This window comes from Thermobia domestica, chromosome 5 (genome assembly GCF_964235325.1).
Source record: "Thermobia domestica chromosome 5, izTheDome1.hap1.1, whole genome shotgun sequence".
Classification (NCBI taxonomy): domain Eukaryota; kingdom Metazoa; phylum Arthropoda; class Insecta; order Zygentoma; family Lepismatidae; genus Thermobia; species Thermobia domestica.
In genome coordinates, this window is record NC_137458.1 from 255,200,949 (window position 1) to 255,228,268 (window position 27,320).

General features: G+C 35.9%; 1 protein-coding gene across 1 annotated transcript in view; it reads left to right on the forward strand.

Moving 5' to 3' along the window:
* The first annotated feature begins 15,573 nt into the window (after positions 1 to 15,573).
* LOC145686554 (endocuticle structural glycoprotein ABD-5-like) overlaps positions 15,574 to 27,320 on the forward strand; it is a 37,306-nt gene continuing 25,559 nt past the window's right edge. Inside the window, exon 1 of the mRNA XM_081759991.1 lies at positions 15,574 to 15,729. Within this exon, the coding sequence (XP_081616117.1) occupies positions 15,721 to 15,729 (9 nt within the window). The 5' untranslated portion in view covers positions 15,574 to 15,720. The remainder of the gene's footprint in view (positions 15,730 to 27,320) is intronic.

Here is a 27,320-nt window from a genome sequence, read left to right on the forward strand (position 1 = left end):
AACACTCTTACTCGATTTTTTTACAAGTTTTACGTCCTACGATGACACACCGAGGTAAGGCAGACGGCGATGATGAGATGGATTATAATGGTGAAATGAGAAAAATCCCAAAAAAGCTAAGCACACGAAGTATCCCATGGCTCCACCACAAGGTTCAGTTGGAATTAAACCAAGAGCACCGAGTACCAAAGGTAGGCGTTCTACCAATGCACCACCGCGGCCCCCATTGTTGAATTGTTGAAAGGCTTTCTGTAATGAAATTCTATTTATTGAAGTACGTTGTGCATAGGTAGGGACCACTGGAGAGTAAAGAAGACCCTCTTATGTGAAATAGTCACCTAAATCCAGCATGGTGAGTGTTAAAATTGCTGTAAAGAGAGGGTGAAGAGTGAGGCAAAAAGGCCTACTCCTGGTACTGAAAGAAATATCACCCTCTTTCACTGAAACAGTAGTCTTCTGAGAAGATCTGCAAACACCAACTGTCTGCGTGGGTCCATGAGTGGGAGCTTGAATGATAAATGCGGTAGACACTTAAAAAAAGAAATGAAACTTTAAAATTTAGATACCAAAACAATAAATAAATCTCTACATAAACCTGGATCAAGAATATGTAATTTCAAAATATCACGCCCCATATAAAGATCTACATAGGGCTCCTGCTCATATGACCTGCATTGCGGGGTTTGAACGTGTGAATTCATGGATTTCTTATTCGGTAGCCTTTCCATCAAGATTGTGGAACAGAGTTTAAATTGACCGATAGAATGTAGGGGAGACCGGGGCTGGTTGGCGAATTTTCATTCTTTATTTTTTATGAGCAGATGGTGCACTGTATTACAATGTAATGGATGTGTACGGACAGACCAATGCTTCCTCTAATAAATTCAATTTTTGTTTTTGTTTTGTTGCTTACAGTTTTCGAGAAATAAAATTTTCTTTCTTTTAAAATGGAGTATGCCAACCGATCCCTAGTAAGGGGCTGATTGGCTGATATTGTGGGGCTAGTTGGCATACTTTTTAAATATAGCAAAACACAAAAAAAAATTGGATTTATTAGAAATAAACGTTATTTTTCTAAATTCTGTTACATATATTACAATGAAGTAGGCTATTTGAAGTTTGAAATGACTTTTATTCACAACATTTAAAAGAATCAGCATTATGAAATATGAAAACTTCTTTCTTTCATTCTAAATTGGTTGTCGTGACTTTGAAAGCTACAAGATTATCAAACCACATCAGTTTCAATATGATTTGGTGTAGGTTAGTTCTTCATATTATTTCAAAATGTAATTAAAATAACTGAACTATCAAGAAACGTAGTTTATTTCCCTCTGTTCACAAAGTAGCTAAGATAAACTAAGATACGTTTTAGCTGAATTATCCAGAAATGTAATTTATTTCCTACTTTCCACAAAGAAAGAAAAAGCAATGGCTAGGCCTCTATTTTTGTAACAAAAGAGCACATACAAAATATTCTTGACCCTGAGATTTGGGCCTATTCAGAAAATTCAGAGTCCGGCATACAGTCTTATCTCAATTTCTAAATTTCGAGAGTAATCCAATACGTGTATGCTATTCTCTAACATTGAAGTAAAAGATTGGTAGAACTGTAAACAACATAACAATAAAACAAATAATGTAACAATAACACTAAAATGAAATAAAATTCAACACGGGGTTGTTTGGCGCACTTGCCAACCAATCCCAAATGCTATACGCCAACTAACCCCAAGCCCATATTGTGCAAGAAAGTCGTAATTACTCAGCAATTGTATGGCATTTACGTTTTATTGTTTGAATATCCAAGAAAACAAAGTTCAGATCTAACTAATGCTATATTACTTACCTCTGTATTCCAAGTAGTAACGATTCTGCGATGATGTAACGGAGATCTGAAAAAACTACTTCAGACTGGCAAAAACACTCTTTATCTAATAGACGCCATAATCCGCAAGTTACAAATTCCATATGAATGGTGGCAGCAGCATCCATAGGTCGCTCTTTTATGACAGCAGCAACAGCTCATTATGTTAATTAATGAAGGAGTTATATGCAGTTCGTCAACCAGCTCCTGCTGCCAACCAGCCCCGGTCTCCCCTACATGTTGGAAATTGACAGCATCACTTACAGCAATCAGCTTAGAGATCACTGACCACTGACCACCTGTGAAGAACATACAAATAATACTCTGATTAGTACTGAAGTACTTACCACTTTCCGGTTAATATACCAAGACATCAGGATATAGCAGGCAGCAGCAGGAAGTATAATCCAAATTATGATTGTGGTGAGAATTTTGTTCACACTAAAAAAGAAAAAATTACACTCTATTAAAGCACATCACTTATTTCACACTTACAACCAAATAATAATAATAATAAAACTTTCTTTGTAGTATATTCAATTGTCTATGGCCTCGTATTTTTGCTTGACAAGAGTGTCCAGTCCTTCTTAAAGTTAGGCTCTAACACTAGTTGCAAGTTCGCCAGAACATCTCTTGCTCTTCCGTTTCGATGCCCACTGTCCTCTCCGCTTAGAAACGTCCTTGGTTCGAATCTGGTGCTCTTCTCATCTGCTAGCGAACGGAATCCTATAGTAAACCATTTAATTGGGATAGTGATTTATTAGTAAAGAGGAACTAAATAGCTGGTGACTGAAGGAATAGTAAGTATTACATTAATACACGACGTCCAACACCTTCTGGCTTCTTTTGCTTAATCAAATAACTGGGAATTAGCACGTTGCCAAGTGTGCATATTGAAATGTTGTACGAACTATACTCAGTTTACTATTTTGATATGATGTAGTCTGTAGCTATATGCACATTGTTTCGTCTAAGTCCTGTAGAAATGTGTTGAAAAAAACATGATCACTACAAGTTACGGTAAACTCCACACTGATTAAATTTCGCGTGAAAGTTTGATAGAAGGAAATAGTTTTGGTGTAAAATGTAAACTAACCTAACTATCTCGCGGGAATGTGTTATTAGCACACATGTAACTATCATCGACTCTTCACTCCCGATAAGGTACGGTACAATCTCTTTAATTTAACTATCATATTGAAGACATGAAAGGGACATGCAGCAGTTGTCTCCTCTCTCAGAAACTAATAACCGTAGTATTTCTATTGAAAGGTGCTTGGAGACGACCTCCATTCTTCCAGAACTCAGTAAAAGATGCTATACTCCTTTAGCTGCTGGCTAGTTCCTTATGTAGAAACGGCTTTTTGCAATAACGCTATCATTGTCTGTTTTTACACCGACGCCAGTTTACAAGTTTATATTACACTTATTCCATATTATTTTTTAGTTCTTACCAAGGGCGCCGATCCTGGGGGCCGAAGGGTCCGGGACCCCCAAAGGTCATGTGTGCCCCATGTATTTTTATGAATATGTATTTTTATATGTATTTTTATTATTATATGTATTGTTGTATGCATTTTTATGAATGCCTCCCCCCAAAATTACAGAGAAATCGGCGCCCTTGGTTCTAACTGTATCACTAGACTCATCCATGTTTGTAGTACTTAATTATATTGTTAAACACAATAAATCGGTTAACATATAGTCACACAAAATGAAAAAGGAATACAATCAACAATTTTTTCTGCATCACTCATCCCATTCTGAAACACCTGTCACTGCTGACCTCTGGTGCCAAAAACCACCAGACAAAGTAGCAGATGATTTTGCAAAATAAAGTAAACAAAACGGAGAACAATATATATTTACAAACATCTTTGCCTATACAGATACAATAATCACAGAACAAACACATACAAAGAAACTATACAGGGTGTTTCAAAACAACACCGACAACGTTTGGGAGGTTATTCCTGACACCAAGATAAGACGAAAAGTATAGACCAACTTGGGTGCACAAATGCTTCCTTTCGGAGTTATAGGCTGCCGAGAACATGAAAAAAATAAACTTCAAAGGTTCATAGCTGGAAAACTATGGGACGTACGGTAGTCGGGTCAAGACTTCACTTAGGAACTAATATGTACCCTATTCAAAAGTTCATGTTTCAAAATCCTGAAGTACTTCTATAACAATTTTTATAGAGGGAGTTTGAACACGGGGATATAATTTGAAGTAATCACAAACTACCTCCATAAAAATTGTTGTGGAAGTACCACAGGATTCTGAAACGTGCATTTCTGGATAGGACAAATATTAATTCCTAAGTGATGTCTTGACTCGACTACCGTATATCACAGTTTTCGAGCCATGGACATTTAAAGTCATTTTTTCATGTTTCCGGCTGCCTATAACTCCGAAAGAAAGCATTTGTGCACCTAAGTTTGTCTATACTTTTCGTCTTACTTTGGTGTCAGGAATCACCTCTCAAACGTTGTGGGTATTGTTTTGAAACATCCTATATGTGTTTGTTGTGTGATTATTGTATCTGCAGGGGCCGCGGTGGCTCAGTGGTAGAGCGTTTACCTCTGGTGTTTGGGGCCCCGGGTTCAAACCCTGCTCCCGCCAAGTGAACTTTGTGGTGGACAAACACCGTGTGCGTGGGTTTTCTCGGGGTTCTCCCGTTTCCTCCCACTTTCTTCATTCCACCATTTCATTCATCTCTCATCATCACCGTCTCCTTTAGCGTAACCGGCATAACCGTGGGACGTAAAACTCAAAAATTTCATTTCACTTTTTTGTATCTGCATACACTGTGGTGATTGTATCTGAAAGAGGTGATACACAATCTAAAAACACATTTAAAACAGTCTGTGGATGAGTAATAACCGTTCTCTCTATTTGTTGATAAATTTATAAGCAAGAAACAACATCCATATGCAGACGGTCCCTAGCCTTTGACCTCAAAACCTATCTGTAAATAGTACTTCTCAAAGAAACAATAATGGGTTAACTTAATAAGCGGATATGCGATTATATCCGATGTAAATACATTAAATCTCTTTTTCGATACATCCAAAAATTTTTGTGATTTATATAAACCTAAATAATATCATTTTTACTGTTTGAATTATGTAACCTTCTGTTCCATCTGAAGCTATTGGCTAGTTAGGTTCGTTTTTGGAAGCAGCATCGGAGGGAGAGTACGGGGGTAAAGTGTCAAAGAACGTCATACGCACAAAATCACGCAGTTCATTGTATTGTTGAGGTGATTTTGAGTTTAACGTTCCTTTCAGCAGCGAGGCTATATGATACGGAACCTACTGATTAACGTAGAATCCGAACCCATGAGTTCCCACCGGGAATCGAACTCGAGTTTCCAATGCCAAAGACGCGTGTGCTAACCGCTTAGCCACGAAGGAGCTCTCATTTTATTGTAGAAGTAATAGCACAGTGCTGTGAGAGATACAATGAATATGTCCATCTACCAGTTGGCCCCACTTGCAGCGTTGAAATCTTGAACAAAAGAGTACTAAACCTGCCCTAATGTAATCCTCGTAGTTGTCCAGGTTTATTTATTTTTTACTTTTGGAGTTTAGATAGCGCTCCGATAGAAGCATTCGCAGTCTCCAACTCTCTTCTTGCAGAAATACACAGATGCGTAGAGTTGAGTTGAGTTGATTGTAGTTTAGCGTCCCGTTCAGCAGCGAGGCTATATGAGACGTGGACCTACTGATTAATGTGGAATCCGAACCACGTGAGCCCCTGCCGGGAATCGAACCCAGGTCTCCCACGAAAAAGGCGCACAGATGTGTAGAGATGTACTCTATTCGATGTAGAAAATTATATTGGTTTAAAAAAGAAAAAAAGTTCTTGAGTTTTCGTAGCTCTGCATCCCCTTTTCCTATTGAGCTATAATTATACCAATATAATATGTATTCCATTAGTAATGATAGTCTTATTTAATATTATTTATGTATTAAAGTAATATATATATACGAGGGTCATTTAACTCAAAGTGGCAACATAGTTGTGAAATGGAATGTAGTAAATCACTCACCTCAAGAAGCTTACAGTCTTTTAATGTAATCGCCGTCAGCCAGTTGAACCCTTCGCCAGATGTCTGATAACCTTTGAATATCTGTCAAAGCCCCATGTTGTGAGAGGGTATTGACAGTGCGTCCTAAGGCATGAACGATGCTGGGATTGTCTGTGAAAATGTTTGCCCCTGAGAGGTTCTTTCATTTTTGGGGAAAGGTCAAAACGCAGGGGCTCATATCCGGGGAGTATGGCGGGTACCTCTCAATCCCACCGTCGTAACAGAGTCTGTATTGGATCGGCTGTATGACATCTGGCATTGCCGTGTAGGAGAATTGGTCCAGACTCCAGGAGGTATGGACGTTTGCGCCGCAATACTGGTCGCAAATGGTCACTGAGGTTTGAAGCATAGTATGCAGCATTGACGGTAATGCCCGGTGGAACTTGATGTAACAGGATAATGCCTTCGTGGTCGTATGACATTATTATAATCACTTTCACGTTTGCTGGGTCTTGTCTAAGCTTTTTCGGTCGTAGAGATTCTGGATGGCGCCATTCACTCGACTGATGTTTCAATTCAGTCTCTTAGGATCTTCCTCACGTTTCGTCACTTGCAAAAATGTTGTGCTAGAAGTCATCACCTTCCTCATTGTAACGTTGAAGGTATAGACGCAAAAATTCCCACCTATGCCACTTTTGAATCTCGGTCAGAGCATGGGGTACCCATCTGGCTGCAATTTTCCGCATGCCAAGATCTTGTGTTAGCATGCAGAACACTGATTCGGAAGAAATGTTCAGCTCCTGCGCCAATTCACTACAAGTCAAGCGCCCATCACCGCCAAACAGTGTCCGTAGTCTTACAAGATGAAGTTCTTCCGTAGGCGTTCGTATATGCCCTACACCGTGCATTTTGTCTGCTGACTATCGTCCCGCCTGAAATGCTGCAACCCACTCGCCACTGTCCGATACGGTAGAGCAGCTTCACCTCAGGCCTCTACTAATCCTCTGTAAATCGTCCTAGCATTACGCCCTCGTGCCACCTTGGATTTCATTAACATATGCTGTACTGCACGCCTGAACATTGCGTTATGGCAGTATTTCACGCAACCACCACTTTAACAATGTATACTCGCCACACACACACCCTAATATGGGACCGTAGCAGCGTTGAACTGACTCATCCACAGAACACACTGCGTTCGTCATTTGTCTCCTACCCACACGACACTTTAATCGTAGCAGTGTTTCCAGTTCAAGTTAAATGACCCTTGCATATTTACAGTAAAATTTGCGTTTTGATATGCAAAGATATAACCTTGTCACAATAAAATACTCATTTCCCTATTAAAATGTAAAATAGTGTCGCAGAGGTACTGTAAAGTTGTTAGAAGTTCCCATTAATTGTAGCAAAATGAAACTATTAATTTTCTTTTCGTAAAATTTCTTTCACACAAGTATAATTAATCAGTTTTCCCTTTAATCTAGACAAAATAAGTGCGGAGACTGTAATAATACCTTATTAATTTAATGCAAAATGGAGAAAGATTATATTAGATTAAATAAGCATAATAGTATTGATTATTTAAATAATAATATCCGAGAAATGCATATTTGTAATAGATGAAATTACTTTCTTACTAAGGTTTCTCACTCTAAATCACTAAATTGTACATAATGATGCTACAATTTACTAAAACATTTATTTATGAAATATGAACAAATTATAACAGGCGTTTCAAGAAAACTTCCAGGAATGTTTTCTTTCCCCCAAAGTAAAACTACTCCCTGTTGGTTTTCATTTGAAATGACATATGCCATAGTGTACAATTGTTATTGTGTTTATTTATAAAATGTGAACAAACTTGAGAAAACAGAATTTTTGAGAAAACTAACAATCCTTGTGGCTGTTTCCAAAACTTACCACATGTTACTAGTGATGGGCAGTGGGAATATTTCCGGTGGGAAAGAAAATTTAAAAATGTGAATATTCCCGTTTTTTCCCTGCATATAAGTTCCCGGGAAGGAATTTATTTTCATTTCTTTACTTTATCTTCCAAATTATAAGAACCGTATTACTAATTACATTATTTTCATTTATTATGATTTACTTCGAGGTTTTAAATAATTTGCAGGTTAAAAAATTAAAATTTGTTGACTGGACTTTAAATAACTAATAATATTATTTTCTAAGGGACATTTCCATTTGCACAATAAAGTAGCAAAGTGTTAATTTACAAATGATTAAAAGGAACAGTTTGGAATATAATGTAGAAATTCTGTGGAAATAGAGATGAATCAATACATCCCGAACCACCGTTAGTAATAGACGTCTGTCTGTCTCCTATCTCTGACTCGAGTTTCTAAAGAGGTACTCGGACTTCTCTTACACGTGAATTAACGTATGAAATTTCGAGAAATAGATAGGAAGAAAGGTCGTGTGTGGCAATGTTACGTGCAAAATTATAATGATAAACCAGTATCTTGCAAATATTGTGAACATAAACATGATGCGCAAATGTTGATAAAATGGTGAGACATGCGTCTTCTAGCAGTTACCCAACTTAATTTGTTTATAATATTCAAAAATTTAATATATTTATAATATTACCAGTAGGATCAAGTTTAGAAAATCCACTTACATATGAACAGTTTAGCGGTGTAAAAGTATGTGGACTCACTATACCATTTTTTCCACATATTTACTTGCATAGAACATATCGTCAATAAATATACATTTATTCGTACTCTCTAAACATAATAAAATGACATAATAATGTTCAGAATATACATTTTAAAGAATCCTCTGGAGACAACAGTAATAATATATTGTGATAAAAAAATCGAATTTAACTTTGAAATCATAATATAGTAATAGAATGCAATAGAATACACAAATTCTCGGAAAATTCTCATTTTTGGGAATCTTCCCTGAACTATTCCCAGGGAATATTCCCCGAAAATATCTTCCCGCGAATTTGCCCATCACTACATGTTAAACGCTTGTTTAAGAAATATGAACAAAATTGGCTGAGTACTTTTGAGAAAACCTCCTCACCCAAAAACAATTCTCTTTGTGAATATTTTCAGAAGAAATAGCTTATACTACTTAACACGACTGTTAAAAAAATATTTATTTATGAGCAGTTTTTGTTAAACAGTCTCCAGAAAAGTCGCCCAAGGAGCAAATTAACCCGTTGTTTTTTTTTTTTTTTTTCAGGAGAATATTACACGGTTGTTAATATTTGTTTATGAAATTCAAATAAATTCGGTTTAGTAGTTGAGAAAATCCTCTGGTGAAAATGTACTCCTAGAGCAAGGTACAGATTATTGACTTCTTCAGGATACACGACTTATGTAACAATATGATGTTGGTAACGAAACATATATTTATGAGAAATGAGCAAAATCGTCTGAAAAGATTTTGAGAATATGAATCTTTAAAAACAAAGAAAATCTCACCCAAACTAAACTACATCTTATTTTTGATCTTGAATCTTCTTGACTATACTTCTTTTTCGGAGAAATGACTTACATCACATTATAGAGTAATATTGAAATATTTATTTATGAAATACTATTATCAAAATTGTTTGTGGTGTATTCGAGAAAATCATTCGGAAAACACTCACTCCGTAAATTGAAGTACTCACTGTGAATCTTTGAATGAAAACTGCTTACGCCATATTCTAGTTTTATTAATACAATATACAATAATCTACTATACTTATAAAACAAGAACAAAATATCCTAGATTTAAAAAGAATAGTCTGAAAAAATAGTCAACCTCAAGATCAAACTACACCTTGTGAATTTTTCTCAGAAAAATTGTGATAGAGCTATTAACGAAATATTTATTTATGAAATATAAACGAAATCGTTCCTCAGTCACACGTCCATAATGAACTTACCCCTAAAAGTAAACTTCAAGATACTGTTTTGTATTTTACATAGAGAAACTACTCTTACAGTATTTCAGTATATTGATTCCTAAAAGGTCGTTAGAACGCCTTTTAAGAAAATAGTAAATTTTGATTTTTACCTCACGGTAAACTACACTGGTTTTGGGAAGTAGAAAGAAAATTGACAAAACTGTCCCTAGTAGCAGAACAACTTGAAAACCATTTGCTTTATCGGCGAAGCTTGCATCCAGATTGATTGGAAAGCGTGCAAGCATGCCTCAAGCTGGATTCCAGTAACGAAGTTAGATAAGAGCAACTTTGCATTCAGTCTTCCATGCAAGCTTGACACAAGCGTTTCATGCTGGCTGCAAGTCAAAAGCCAATGAACGGAGTGATGCTATGACGCTCTTCGAAGGGTCTAAAGCATCGCTTGCAAGTATAACAAAAGGCAGATTGTATGAAAGCACGAGATGAAAGTGCAAGCATAGAAAACCAAAAGCCCAGCACGTGCTAACTGGCCGAAAGTTTGGGCTAGGTTTAAGATTTGATCTGGATACATTGAACGGTTTGGCCTCTTCGCACGTGTAATTCAATTGACAGACACCCAAAAATCATATTTTTAGCACAAAGGGGTCATGAAACGTGTAGATCCATTGAAAAATTTCGAATTCGGTTATTTGCATCATCACCATTCTTTCTTCTCTCTTATAATTGCTTGAAAGTGAAAACTGCACAGAAATGCAAGAGCTCGCAAAAATAAATATCGGATGTACAAAGTGTATCTAAAAGCAACAGTGCTTTATAGTCTATTTCACACAAAAAGGGGAGTACAGTATTACATAACCTTCCCGAAATCATACATTCTTAATCATATCAACCTCCACAAGTACGCTGCAGTAGCACCATTTCTTAGTAAGGGCCCGTGTTTGTTCGGTGATAGAGTGCTTACCTCTGATGCGTGGGATCCCAGGTTCTACCCAATCTCCCGTAAAATTGGCTTTGTGGTAGAAAAATACCCTGTGCGTGTGCATTTACGGGGTTCTCTTGTTTCCTCTTACTTGCGTCATACCACCACCATCATTGACCTCATCATCTTCGTCTTTCTTAGCTTCGTTGCAAACCGTAGGACGTTAAACAAAATAAAAATATTTCTTGGCAAATTAACAAATTTCTTTCAGAATTTCGCAAATTTATGGGCCTTGTTCAACTGTAGTACTGATTAAACCTAACACTCAATAATACCCATTTTCCTATTTTCTATCAACGAAAACTACATACACCATGTATTGGCTCACTGATGGAATGCTCATCTCATTTGCGTGGGGTTCCTGGTTCGATCTCAGCTCGCGTCAAATGGACTAGTGTGATGAACAAATACCGTATGCGTGGGTTTCTTGAAGTCCTCCCGTTTCCTCTAATTTTCTTTATTCTATCACTTCATTCATGATCATCGTCACCGTCTCTCTTAGCTTCGGTGCATAATCGTGCGACGTTAAACTAAAAACCAACAATAAAACCGTCTTGAAAGTATATATATCTTTAATGTTGGTTCTCATTGCATTGCCAATCTCATTTTTACGCTAGCCTCTAGAAGTTTACCCAGCCACAGAAAGAATGTTCTAACTTCAGTTCGAATTTGCGTATTTTTGCACTTGTTTTGTATCCTTCCTGGCATTGGTCTTTTCTTAATCCGCATGTGCTTCACTCCATTCCGCTTACTACGATTACCGTCATTCAATTCCACTCGCTACATTTTTTTTAATGCATGATGTTGCTGAGAAATTACCAAGAAATATATGTAAAAATTTCGCTGAGGAAATGTGTATTTTCTCTATTTGTGTTCTACCTATTTGTGTTCTACCTGTTACTTTATTTCTTTATTTCATACTTTTAAAAAAGGGATTAAAATGAATTTAAAATAAATCATCTCTTATTAATATCTAAATTGTAACGTTTGTACTATATTACATATAGCGGTACATTGTGATCTGGAGACACCAACGAAAATCTAAAGGTTCCAGGTTTCCCTAAACCCTCCCTAATTACGGGCTTGGATGCCATTCGAAACGAATTGACAAGTACATCATTAATTGATATACAGTTTCCCCTAAACTTCTTTTTAACCCGGAAAATTAATTTTAAAAAACTGGATTTTTGACAATGCGCCCCGGTTATCTACTGGGACGAAATGTGTTATTCATTTCATATTCATAAATAAATCTATAATTTATTTGACATTTTTGAGAAACTTCTATTTTAACCATGATACAATAAAAATCCGGGAAAACTAAACATCATATTAATCATTATAAGACTTGTCAATACTAATCGAATGACACCCATTTCGTTCCAGTCGATGTCTGCTCTACATCGCCTATGTCACTCCCTATATATTAATCTTTGTTCTTGCTCCTATGTAATATGACCACCACTAGTACCTTCGTACTACATCTTATGCCTTCTATAATATTTTAGTGTTCTAGTACGTTCACCAACAAATCTAGTACTTTTCTCCTTCTCTTATTCTTCATAAATAAATTTTACATTTGGGAGAGAAAAAGGAATTTCATAAAAATTTGGTAATGTACGGAAATTTCACTGTTCTGGTAACTTTTTTCTGTCTCTTTCTTTTCAACAGTAGTATTTACAAGAGTGGAAGTATGACATATGTGCCGTCCGGTCGCTTCCTCCACCTTATAAATGATCACAATAAAAAATATTACATATTTGGTGATCCTCCCTTTAAAAACACGATTTTCTTAAAAAGCCTATTTTATGATACTTGTTGTTTTCTCCGGACATCCTCTATATTTGTCATACCTGTGTTATTTAGTGGTTTTACAGGAAATTCTAATATGGGAATTAAGCAGAAATTCCACCAGAATTTTTAGTCTGGGGGGTGTAAAGTCAAAATTGGGAGGGTGTATGTAGTTTGAAAGGTTTGTATCGAATTTTCACTGTAAAATAATTAAAATTGCAGTTCTTTCAAAAATGTGGGGGTCAGTCCCCCACCCACAGGGGAGGGAGAGCTGCCGGAAATCTAATAAGATATTAATATCGTAAAATGTGATAATAGGGTGAAACGTGAGCAGATAAAATTTTAGTACTTTTCCCCCATATATAGTACCTTTTTTCTGCATAGATTAGTACGAAACGTTTTTGCTGGTGGTCACACTGCTCCTATGATGTAACGAAGAATAAAATTATAGAGTACCGTACTTATAACGTAGAATATTCATTGGTATTCAATTAACAAATGATATAGTGTTGTGTATAATTCTATGCTAGATTAAGGATAAGTTTACGATCTTCTGGTAAGTTCCTGATACGTTTGGTAGAACACCAGCACATATAAGTTCCTAAAAATTTTTATGTGTTCTACCATATCGTTTGATACTAGTAGGAGTTAACGTTATATTTAATTCTGATAGCTTTATCAGCCAGAGAGCAAACTGAAAGTTCATCGAAAAATTGTAAAAATGTCTTTCAAGCACAATAAAAAGAAATGTTTATATTTATAAAGTTAATGCATAAATATAGTCATTTTCCATAACCTTCTAACCTGGATGTAGCTAGAACTTCTAATATGGTTGTGCACGAAGGTAATTAAAGCAGAACTTTCACATGCGTGTTCATATTCGTAATGAAAGTTTACCCATATTCTCACTATAGTATTGTCACATGCTCATATTACTGGGTTTTAAATATAATTAAAAAAAAAGTAAGATAAAATGTGATTTCAATAAATTGAAAGATTATAGATAACACAATTGAAGAAGACATAAAATAATTAAATCGTCTTGCTAGAGTGTGCATAGACACTAACGGTACACCATGCGGCTACGTCTATACCGTGCAACTACACACTGCGGTTTGTAGGAATTAGACCACGGAATTTCAGGTCACACTGTCAATTATTTTTTTACCAGAGTAATGAATGAGACTTAGAAAAAATAATGTAAATTTAGCTTCTATACTCAGCTTTTGAAAAACATTCATAATTTCTATTTTTTATTCTCAAATGCATGCTACTGTGTTACAAGCAGTCTGTCTGCTTATGTGTGTCTACTGGAGTACAGTTGGTGTTAATTTGGAATCAAGCATCAATGATAATAGATACACTTTCAATCCTCTAAGCTAGAGATTCAGATGGCTAGGGTTCCCTGAGTTATAGACTTAAAAGAAACCGAGACAGCCTATAAAACTTTATAATATATTCTTAGTTAGGCTTTTTTTTTTTTTTTTTTGCTGAAATATCAGAGTTATTCGAATTCCAGGTCACGCACTAAAAATGAGTGACAGAGTAGATTTTCCTATCGGTTGAATATTGGTGAATAATAAAAGCACATTATTCATATTAGTTGAGTATCGATGAATATTAAAAGAGTATTAATCTTATCAGTTGAATATCAAATAACAATAAAAGCAGATTATTCTTATCGGTTCAATATCGATGAATAATAAAAGTAGATTATTCCTATCAATTGAATATCGATGAATAATAAAAGAAGATTATTCCTGTAATTTGAGTATCGATGAATAATAAAAGTAGATTATTCCTATCAATTGAATATCGATGAATAATAAAAGAAGATTATTTCTGTTATTTGAGTATCGATGAATAATAAAAGTAGATTATTCCTATCAATTGAATATCGATGAATAATAAAAGAAGATTATTCCTGTTATTTGAGTATCGATGAATAATAAAAGTAGATTATTCCTATCAATTGAATATCGATGAATAATAAAAGAAGATTATTCCTGTTATTTGAGTATGGATGAATAATAAAAGTAGATTATTCCTATCAATTGAATATCGATGAATAATAAAAGAAGATTATTTCTGTTATTTGAGTATCGATGAATAATAAAAGCAGATTATTTCTGTTAGTTGAGTATCGATGAATAATAAAAACACATAATTCCTGTTAGTTGAGTATCGATGAATAATAAAAGCAATTTTTTTAAAATTTACCACGAATAATATTAACTTATGTTTTATAGAAAAACTGGGACATTTAGAGTTTTGAATAATTTTGGAGAGAGAAGCATACATTGTGTAATTCTGGACGTCTGAGAGCCCTAGACATGACTGCTCTAGAAAAAAAACTCCATGTCTGATATCTTTTTACATTAACACATATTCATTCCAGTCAGACAGTTCTATTGATTGCTTTCAAAATCTTAAAATAAAATCATCAAAGATCCACAGGGTTTGTCAGAACCCAGATGTGTGATTTATGCACAAAAAAGAAAGAAAATGTGTTCATACGAATGAATTTTGTTGCATTTGCTTTATATTTCCCATACCTCAATACATATCTCGTCAAAATTCACGATTCATTTTAGAAGTATATTTCCTTTATATATCTTCCATTTTTCAATTTCTATGGGATAAAAGATTTTGCTTTAATTAATATTTCAAACATATATTATCAATCTATGCAAGACCGCACAACATATTCGTGTGTAATACATTTCTAGAAGTTTCCTTTTGTGGATTTTTTTCACGTTTACCACATACCCGCACAATTATGTTATATCATAAATTACATATTCATATATGCATTCACGTGCTAGACTCAACTCTTTTGTTACTATGAAATACTGTTCGTCCCTGACCCATTGGGACATTCTGAGTCGCTTCTCAGCGAAGAAGCTCCCAGAAGAACCCGTTTGACCAGTTGACAATGGGATTGGAAGAGGCAAGCCTTGAAAACTAGCCAGACAATTTGGCATATAAATACTCTCACCCATTTAAACACTTCTTTAAATACGCAATTTTTATCTTCTTTCACACTTTCGCGTAATTACTTAACGTTTTGCTAAACTTTCTTTTTACGTTATAAAAAACAGTAGTGTACTTTTTCGTCTCCGACTTCGAATATTAAGAATTTAAGTGTTTTTGAAGAAGTATGAAAACGGTAAGTAATGGAATGACAACTAAAATTTTGTCTTGAATTTTGATTTGCCAATTGGCTATTAACCTAATTCAGGTTGTCACATAATTCAAATTGATTACTTGAAACAATTTCTGATTGGTAAGTATTTTCTTAGTGTTTTCTTTCGTAATCATTCTAAGCATGTTTGAAGAAAACAATTCTGATTTGTATACACTCACCAAGTTTCTGGTACGTTCTACAAATGTTCAATGTGTGTGCCTTTGGCCAACCGACACACACCCAAATGGTAATCCAGTTCCGTCCGTATGTTCACTAGAATGTTTCCGTCAATGTCTGTCACAGCAGTAGTGATGAGTTGCTGCAATTTGTGTGTCTCTTCCAGACATGTTTTAGGGAGCACCCGGGGAGGAAGCAGTGCTCCCTAAAACATGTCTGGAAGAGACACTGATTACATTCCCGTTTAAGTGAATCCCGATTAACCGATTTGCTAGATTAACCCAATCGCGCAAAAAAACAAAACAAAAAAGGGGGCTTTGCCACCGGAATGCCGAGGATATTGTATAGCTTTAGTTTAACAATGTTCAGTTCTAATGTTCAGTTTTGAAGAAGGCATCGTATGTTGCAACATCACTTCTCCATGTTGAAGATATTTCAAATATACGATACTTATATCAAAAAGCTTTATTTCAGTTTAAGCGAAGCATCATCGGCCCCATCAAATTTGGTTAAACTTTACTCTTAAGGAGTAAAGGATAGCCTAATCCTGTAGTCTTTAAATTTTATAGTAATGTACAATGTTCTGTGAACATATACCCAGTAAAAATGATTGTGTTACTTGTAATTTATCACATCATATCTGTGTCACCTGAGTTGTGTTAAATTTTGTCACATATCTTGTGCTACTTCCATCCTATCACGCTTTGAAGTAGTGTGTTAAAATGGTAGTCGTTCAATCAACTACCTGAAACGAAATGATTAGGAGTTATTTTAGTAACATGCATTCGAATTGTTTTGTGTACAGTTGGTTAACCATGACTTTTACATTTTTCTTTTATATTAAACGGACATGACGTTTAAGAGTAATAATAAAATGTAGCGTAAATTATTTAGAAGTGGTTACAAGGAACGAAATATAGACATAAACAAAGGGGAACATAGGAACAACAAACGACAGCACTTCTCATGTAAATGTTGTCAGTAATTACATACGTTGACAAAATTATTTTCGTGAAAGATTCCAGGTAACATATGTTGTTCGTTACTTGGTATAAATGTTAAATATATCGCGTATAGCTTTTCTCATAACAATAAATTAAAACTAATTCAAAGTTTCAATATAAGTTACTAGATATTTATGATTTCCTTGAAAGGTAATGTCTATCAGTTACTAGATATTTTTGATATAATTGGACGACAATGTCTATCAGTTACTGAACATTTATGATATCCTTGGAAGGCAATGTCTGAAAGTTACTACCTATTTATGACATCTTTGGAAAGCAACGTTTGGCAGTTGCTAAATATTTATGATATCCCTGGAAGGCAATGCCCGTCAGTAAATAAATATTTATGATAACCTTGGAAGGCAATCTGCAGGTTGAAAATTACAATATAAGTGCATCTATCTGATGCACAGGATACATTTTTAGGTAGCTGTGATACCTTTGCTAAATTATTATTCTTAGAAAATGAAAGGTTTCGATGATCACTGCAAATTTAAGAATACAGATGTTAATATTTAAATCTTCATAGCTTGCGTTCACCATTCTAAACTGAAGTGTTACTAACAGCACATGCTATGTTTATATAAAGGTAACCAAGAGAGTTCTGTCACTGTTTTTGGAGGTTTGTGTTCAAGTAGAATTTCACAATGCAAATCGAGATAAGGCGAAGGTCAGTTTTTCGTGTGAGTATATCCAACTTACTACCTGCTTGTGGCAATTCGGTTACACCTGAACTACGAACTGAACATGAGACCTCCACAGAGCGTCATAAGGTCGTGTATGCTGTACGAGTTCAAACTGGAAGATATGCCAGGTCTTTAATGAGAGTGACGTGACTACGCAGACAGTGCAAGGGTGGTTTAACAAATTTAAGGACGCTGACGAAACACCCGAAGACGCACTATGTACCGGAAGAGCAACACATGTAGAAAATTAAGGTCTTCAGGCAGCAATTGATTCTAACAGTGGCCAGACATGTGAGGAACTGGGACTACAATTCAGTGTGAGTGGAGAAACCATTCGCCAGCACCTCCATCAACTTGGGAAGCACTACAAGTTAGGTCTCACATGATTTGACTTCGAACTAGAAGGCAACATGAGCAGATACCTGTGTTTCTTTGATGTCTCGTCTGAAAAAGGGTCAATTTCTGGACAGGGTGTTGACAGGCACAGGCGTGCGCAACGTGGATGCCATGGGTGCCTTGGCAACTCATTAGACAAACTTTATTTTATGTAGAATTATTACAAACTGAGAAGAGATTACGTGTAAATTAATTCCCGTCTGCATGTGTGCCGTGCGTCGCCGACGCAGCGCCGGGTGCAATGACGCTATCTTTTCTTAGGGGAAAGTGGGGGAGGACGACATTCCATATGGTGGTACTTTAGATCTTGCACCCACATTCCCAATGTCCTGCGCACGCTAGTGTTGACAGGTGATGAGAAGTGGGTCCTGTACGAAGCTCCACGGCTTGTCATCACTGGTTAACGTTATATGAACCGGTTCCAAAACAGCCGAAACCCGTACTGCACTAGAAGAAGGTCCTCTACTGTGATAAGTGGACTGCTCGTGTCATTGTGCATCGAGAACTGGTCAGAGCATCAATGCAACTATGTACTGTGAGCAGTTGAGCCGTGTTCAAGAAAAACTCAGAATGCTGGAGCCAGTACTTCTGAATCGCAAAGGGGTCCTTCTATTACAGAACAACGCTAAGCTCATTTGGCTAGGATGACCCGGGACACCATTCTATGCCTTGGATGGGAAACGCTATTGCATCCGCCATGCTCCTCGAACATTGCACCGTCCAATTATCATCTGTTTCATTCTTGGACAATCACCTTAGAGGACGCCAGTTGAAATCCCTAGTAGAGGTGCAAAATGCTCTTGATACCTTCTTCGCTTCACGGACCACCAAGGTCTACCGCTGGCTTTTCAGAGAGTTGGCAGAAGGTAATCGATGCTGATGGGTATTATTTTTGACCTTCCAGATACGTCTTAAGTGACATATCGATATTCGAAAGTGGTGGGTACAAAAGCGACAGAATATTCTTGGTTACTTTTAACTATATAAATCTCAATTTCCGCGTTCCTTTATTCATAACTCTACTAATTATCTTTTAGGCGTTCCTCTAAAATTCGAATGGCATCCTTCACCTGGAATGTGTATCTTACAGCAGAGGAATATTACTTGATATACACAACGGAATATCTGTGTAATGAAGCTATAATTACTGAATCCCTAATCCTAGTTCTCAATCTATTTCTTGTCACTACATTCCTAATTTCTAGTCCTAAATAGAGAGATAGTCAGTAGGATGGTCCTGTAATTCAATACCCTTGAACGTGAGATAGTATGGTAGGAATGGTTTATACTGTGACCTGGTGGTTGTCCTGGGATTATGATCTGTGTACTCGTTAACTGCACCGGATTCAAGCCCGTTCGCGGTTAAGGAGCTAGAGTCTTTCTATTTCAAGTCTGCCCTTCCTGGCGCTGCTGTCGCTGTGTCGAAAGAGGACGAACAAGTTGCTGCGGCCGAGATCTTTGAATTGTTGGATGCGGAAGCGTTGCCACAATGAATTATTTCACGGACTTCGCTGTGCACTGTCTTGTTAGCCATTCTAAGTAGCCTACGATCTTCACTCGTCAAGACAAACGACTTTTTTCCCCTAAGCAAATGGAGAATTTCCTCCATAAGAGGGTGACGGAGCTGGAGCCGAAGTACGTTTCACATAATTTTCTAGGGCACACTTGAAATTGAGAGACACTAAGCTTGGTTGACGTACACGTCATCAGCGTGGGAAACTCGTGACATTTAACAGGATGCTAAACTCAAATGCAATCAGTCAATTAAAAAAAACTCGTTTCACATAACCTAGGTATTGAATAATGACACAAAGAAAGAAAGAAAGAATGAAAGAAAGAAAGAAAGAAAGAAAGAAAGAAAGAAAGAAAGAAAGAAAGAAAGAAAATAAAGAGAAAAATGAGAATAAATGAAATCTTAAGTTTTATACCTCACGCACATGGCGGCTAGGCTAAAGAGTCGGTGATGATGGGTAATGAATGAAATAAGTGGGAGACGGAAGACCTGCGAGAAAACCTACGCACACGGTATTTGTCCATCACGAAGGTCACGTGGCGAGAGCTGGGATCGAACCAAGGTCCTCGTGCGCCAGAGGGGAACACTCTACCAATGAGCCACCGCGACCCTACTAACACATAGTTTACCAAAATATATACAAAGGAGTTTGTATCAGAGTTAATAAACTATCAATTTAGAACTTTTTTCCTTTTAATTATGGGTTGGTAGTCCCTAGTCACATTTGATAAATCAGACACCATGAACTTGGCATAACATTCATTCATGATTCATTTATATGAATTAAGAACATAAGGATTTATTTCCTGAATGAATCATATAGTGAAATAAATTACCTCATATGAAAGTTTCCCGTTCACAGTCTCACATTCTAAGACTTATATAGTTTTACTATTATTGCACATGAAAAAATACATACAGAACGTTTTACACTTGCATGTTTTATAATCACAACATAAATATATAATTTTACTCTCTTCAAGAATAGCAAAATTGAAATGTGAATTTGCACATACATACATAAAGCATTTCATTCCCATTCGGCCTTCTCTCTGGCCAGAGGTCTGATTGATTGGAGATGCAACGAAAGATAGTTGGAAATCAGGAAATGTACGAATTTATAGAAGTAAAAGATTCAGCCTTAATGTGCACACAAGGTATTTGTTTATTAATACCTATCATATACTTTCGTCTGTAAGTGGGAGTAAACTATATTCGAGGCTAACCTTACTAACATTTTATATAACTGAAAGACAAGGACTCCAGATACAATTATTTTATCAGAGAAAACCGCGATTAAGGCCTTGCGTTCCAGTGATATAGTAAAATCGCTCGAACCATCCCCACGCGGCTACAAAGGAAGCGGAACACAATTGAAGGAAACCGCGTGTTTCTTTGTTACATGGGAGGGATAATTCAACATGTCCTTCCAGTTGAGGGTGGCCTGCCAGTTGACCTGCTGAAAAAGAAAGCGATGTTGCAATTTTCACCCTCTTGCTTACTGTTCTTCAGTAGTCTTCGCAGAAAGACAGATTTATCTAGTTCTTTTTTTCGTTACTTTTGTTTTCATTGCATCCTCCTTCCGTCTCCTTTAGCTTGGAGGGCATAATTCTGGGGCGTTAAACTGAAATATTTAATTTAATTTGAATTCGTTGTAATGAAAAGAAAAAAGAAATCAATCATTAGTTTCATGATATGTGCTTATATTACTCTTAAATATAGCATATTGTTAATATTATGTAACTTCCATAACGATAACGCTTGTACGAACCAAACATGTTAAGTAGTTCGCCCCTGTCCTCCACCCCGCAAGGCAATGCCGCAGAAGCCTGATGAGAAAAAAATACAATCTTTCTTTGCCACTCCCAGAAATCCGTCCTTGACCACCCCTGTCCATACTATTATACTGAATTCCTTTAATGATTGTTGTGTTTTATTATTATTATTATTATTATTATTATTATTATTATTATTATTATTATTATTATTATTATTATTATTATTATTATTATTATTATTATTATTATTGTTATTGTTATTGTTGTTGTTGTTGTTGTTGTTATATAATGTATCCATCGATAATAGAAGTTTAACGATGGCAACAACGTATTACTTCGACACCGAACACGTGCCGTTTATGGCTTATTTGGAGTGTTATTTATGAGGGTGGTTATGGCAAATTTTCTGCTTGAGTACAAAGGAAGCCGGTTGGGGACGAATAGAACGTCTCGACTATATCTGTGTGGATGTCGTAAAATACTCCGCTGCAAAATACCAGTGACATCCATGAGTATATCATGAAAACTTATCCTTTATTCAGGATTGTATTAATCCTGGAGATGAAAGTTTTTAGTGAATAGTTAGTTCTACTATTTCTCCTTAGGTAACAGCACTTTACTAACAGAAAAGAAAAAAATCATGTTTTGTCTCAGTAGATAGCAGGCATAAGGGAGCATTCTATTACGAAATTACGACACACATGTCTTTGTTCTGACGATAAACAATTGGCAACTTCGAGAAGGTATTCGAGATCGGGAAAAAAAAAGAAAAAAAAGGAAAACTTTTGTCTTAGATCTCAGGTCAGTGTTGCCAACCGGAAGCAGCATAAAATTATTTCAAAACATCAAACTTCCCTTTTTTTCGCTCAAATCTTCCACACTCCATATATATATATATATATATATATATATACAGGCCCGCAACTAGGGTTTCTGTCACCCGGGGCAAACACACAATTCGGCGCCCCCCCCCAAGGTTTAGTCGAAAAGTATCACTTACTTATGGATTGCAACTGTAAATAACATTCTTAATGAAACCAGTTATATCGATTTTTAAGTACTTTAATCAAACTTACTTTAACCACAAGAATATATTATATTCGTTATGTGCTCACAAGTTTTAAGAATAATTTTGTACATACATTTTGTTTTAATGTTGTATGAAGAAATCAAAACAAAATGAACTAGAAAATATCTGCCACATTATACAGTTATTAATTGAAATAACACATTTAGTTTTAATAACCCGAAGAATAATTATGAACATACGCTTTCATATTAAAATAAGAAACTAATACAAAATAAACTAGAAAACTTCTAGTACATCATAAAGTTATAATTGAAATAACATTTAGTTCTAATAAACCCAAAAATAATTTTGTACATAAGCTTTCATTTAAAAATATAGAAACAATACAAAATAAACTTGAAAATATCTGGTATATTATAAATAGAGCAACCCAAAAGCATAAAAAGCATAATAGCAATTTAGACATATGGTTGGTACCTTGAACATGGGTGTGGTTGTCTAAGGGTTCAGAAGAAACTAATTTTAAAGAATAATAAAGCATAATTTTAGAAAATAAAGCAAAATTTAAAATATATAGCATAATTCTTGGAAATTCTATTTAACTGCAAGTTTAACATATACTATATTAATATTTTTTAAAAAATATTTATAATGCAAAATCATTGAGAACATAACAATGCAACAATGAAAAGCTTATTCTTATTTCTGTAAATTTTTCGGTGTAATCCTTTGATGTGGAGAAAAGAAGAAAACTTTCCATCAACAATGAAGCACAAAAGAACTCCACACTATATTGTTATGTGTACCTCTCGAACTTGAGCACTTTCTGTACTTTTGTGCACCTTTCTGTATACTTTCTCTTTCTGTATATATGCACCTCTAAGGTGCACACAAGTGATAGAAAAAACTGATTCGAGCAAAGTATTTCTCTTTGCAGTGCATTAACTAGAAAGTTCATTAAATATGAAAGAAATTGCTTCATAAAATATTAATAAATAGATCAAGATATTTAGATTATTTAATGTATAGTAAATATTATACATTATACACGATTAATGTAAAACAATGATTGAAATTAACAATAAAGCATAATAAAGCATAAGTTGGACTGATAGATAACAATTCAAAATGCCTCGAAAAGCTCTCAAGCAAAACTAATAGATAAAACTTCATACATCCTTCACTCGCAAAATCCCTTGGTAGGCGTACAAGAAACAATTAAATACACCGAGGCGTGTAACTTATCTTTTCCGCCACAAAACTGCCCTCTAGCTTAAAAACATTACAGGGGCGCGTCTGAGCTAAACTCTTCAACCACCAGCAAGCAACAAAAATCAGTAACTTTTCGCCCCCGCCCCTATTGATAACAGCGTTTTAAACTTCAGAGCTGTTCTCAATGGAATTATAGAGCTTCTTCGTGGCTAAGCAGTTAGCGTACGCGCCTTTGGCGTGGGAGACCCGGGTTCGATTCCTGGCGGGAGCTCATGTGGTTCGGATTCCACGTTAATCAGTAGGTCCACGTCTCATATAGCCTTGCTGCTGAAAGGGACGTTAAACTTAAAATTAACTCAACTCAATGGAATTATACAGACAAACAGCTCCTTGTGGTAGGAAAAGGAAAGGGGGGCGGATTCTCTGTGGTCGCCCAAGGGAACAAATGAATGCAATATTAGGTTTTTAATGTATGACATTACACCTATTTAGATGAGACTCTCTCTCTCTCTCTCTCTCTCTCTAAAAGAGGTCCCATGGAAAAGGCCAAGTAAACTTTTGATTTCTTTTAACCTCTAGAATAAGTTTCTCAAGGGAAAGGGTGCGATTTTTAAAACAATTGATATACTATCTTCTTTCTGGCGCCCTCTCCAACCACGCGCCCGGGGCACGTGCCCCCCCTGCCCCCCCTTAGTTGCGGCCCTGTATATATATATATATATATATATATATATATATATATATATATATAACAGTAATGTGAATGTTCTCCTCGAGCATTCACAATAACTATACCCTATATAACGGTTTATATAGTCTCTTAAATATAAACGAAAACCTGGTATTACAGCACACACACATAGGAAAATGACATCTTCACGCAAGGGAGTTAATTGAGAAGAAACTTCAGTAAAACAAAGATCTATTTTTTTTAAGGATGCATAATGAGAAATTAAGCATAATTTAAAGCAGAAGACAACACGACGAAGTGGCTTGAAAGTCAATTTTTCTAAAGTTGCGAATAGGGATGCACGCGAGACTGAAAATTTTATGCGAGACGCGAGACGAGACTAAACCATGCGAGACGAGACGCGAGTCGAGACTCAGTTAAGTCTCGCACGAGAAGTCTCGCGAGACTTCTCGCAGTCTCACAACATTTATGAATTACATGTAATTATATATTTAGTGATTTTACATTTATTGAATATTCTAAGTTGAGTGTTAATGCCTCCAGGAACAAAAAAGTGATTGGGGCAATAGACATTTTATGAGATTTATTATTATTCAAGGTTGATTTTCAGAATTAAAGCCTTCTTTAGTTTCTAAACGTCATTAAAAAAGAAAAGCTTTGTAAATTGGAAATTTATTACAACAACATGGATTTAGGACTTTATTTTGCGACGCAAACACATACACGCGGGCGCGCACGAATTTATGAACTTCTGTTTTTTGGTCTGAAAAGCGAATAAGACTCCCTATTGCTGCAAAATGTGATATTTCTGTTGTTTCTGTCTTTTTCACATTACTACTAGCGATTTATGTTGGGGGATGGCGGGGAAGTCCCCTCTCGTCAAAGTTTATCCCGGGTACGGCTCGCAGAAATAACATGATATTTTTACAAGGAATAAGTATTTTCTTTCTATATATTTATCAAAAACATCCCCCTCTACTTCGGAAGTTTAATTCAAACACTGGTTTGGTAGGATGGCCCTATAGGTTTGATGCGAGATGGTAGGAATGACCCTATATCTGTCAGTAATTTTATTTTCTAGATCTGGCAACACTATATAAGTTGAAAGCGAAAGTTGATAAAATGCGATAATGCAACATTGCTACAAGCGCGAACGAACCAAAAGAATGGGTCGTATTGTGTTGTGAGGAGTTCTTTTGTTGTCTACAAGTTCTTTTGGTGGTATAAAAACATCTTTATAATGGAAAATCACCCTTCAAGGAAACGACCAAAACGTGTAAGTGTTGATAGTGGCGACGATATTTTAGGAGAGCCAAATATTGCTGGAGACCTCTAAGCTGGAAAACAATGTTGGATCCAGCAACAATTTATGCTGTTTTTGCTGTAAATTATGCTATTAACCCTTTGGGGATCCCATGGTACAATCTGTACCATACGGGGAGTTTCATGGTACATTGCGTTATAACTCTCCTATTTGAGATTTTTCGTCCGGTATTTTTTTTCAAGTCCAGAGGCATTGTAGAAGACCTTACGTATGGTTTCACACCTTCCTGCGTCGAGACATAGGATGTGATGACGTCATAATTCTAAAATATATATTTTCTTTTAATATTGCGGGGCCGGACTATGTTCATTATTTTTGGGCGGGCTTATTTTTACACGTAGAAGATTGAAATTTTGCACAAACATTCAGTCCACCGAGTAGTATTTACCAGAATTTTTCAGATTTCTGCGTTAAAACAGGGGGGGGATCCAGAGGGTCAAAAAGTTGAAAAAAGGGATACTTTTACCAAAAAATCCCGTTTTTCCTCATTTTCCCGCCTTAGATACATGATGGAGACAAGTGAATGGCCGCCTGAAAGGCAGTTCTATTCTGAAGAGAATGATGTGCGACACATGACCCTAGGGTAATTAGGGAATTGTCAGGGAATTTTTATGAAAATATACTTCTGTATAGGCGAATTTTGGACATTTTCGGTATTACTTTTTGCGGGCTTATTTTTGCACCTAGAAGATTGAAATTGTGCACAAACTTTCAGTCCACCGAGGAGTATTAACGAGATTTTTTCGTACTTCTGTGTTAAAACATGGGCGTACAAAGGGGCTAAACGTTGAAAAAGGGAAATTTTTACCAAAAAATCACTTTCACAGGATTTTCTCGCCTTAGATACATGATGAAGGCAAGTGAATGGTACCGCCTGAAAGGCAGTTCTATTCTGAAGAGAATGATGTGTAAACCATGATCCTAGGGTAATTAGGGATGTCTCAGGGAATGTTTAAAAATTTCCCTCTGTATACGGGAATATGGGACATTGTCGGTATATATATATATATATATATATATATATATATATATATATATATATATATATATATATATATATATATATATATATATATTATATATATATATATATATATATATATATATATATATATATATATATATATATATATATATATTTGGCGGGCTTACTTTTGCACCTGGAAAATTGGAATTGTGCATAAACATTCAGCCCACCTAATAGTATTTATCAGATTGTTTCAGATCTCTGCGTTAAAACATGGGGGTCCAGAGGGGCTAAAAGTTGAAAAAAAGGATATTTAGACCCAAAAATCCCTTTTTTCGGGATTTTCCCGCCTTAGATACATGATGGAGACATATGAGTCATACCGCCTGAAAGGCAGTTCTAAGCTGAAGAGAATGATGGGCGAAACATGACCCTAGGGTAATTAGGGATGTCTCAAGAAATTTTTTACCTGAGATCATGGTGTTTTACGGTAATTTGGGGCATGGTGGGAATTCCTGATAAAATTTCTTCCGCCCTAACTATTCAAGATAGAAATTTGAAATTTGGCACACACATTTATTATACCAAGTACTATTTATCAGATTTTTTTTAGATGGGTACGTTCACACAGGGCCGCTCCAGAGAGGCCCAAAGTGCGAGAAAAAATTCCCTCCGTAATTTTCCCTTTGACATCATTTTTCCCGCTTCTGGTGTATGGTATGAGCATGCAAGTGGCACCACTTGAAAGCCAGCTTCATTCTGAAGAGAATGAGGTATGAACCATGATCCTAG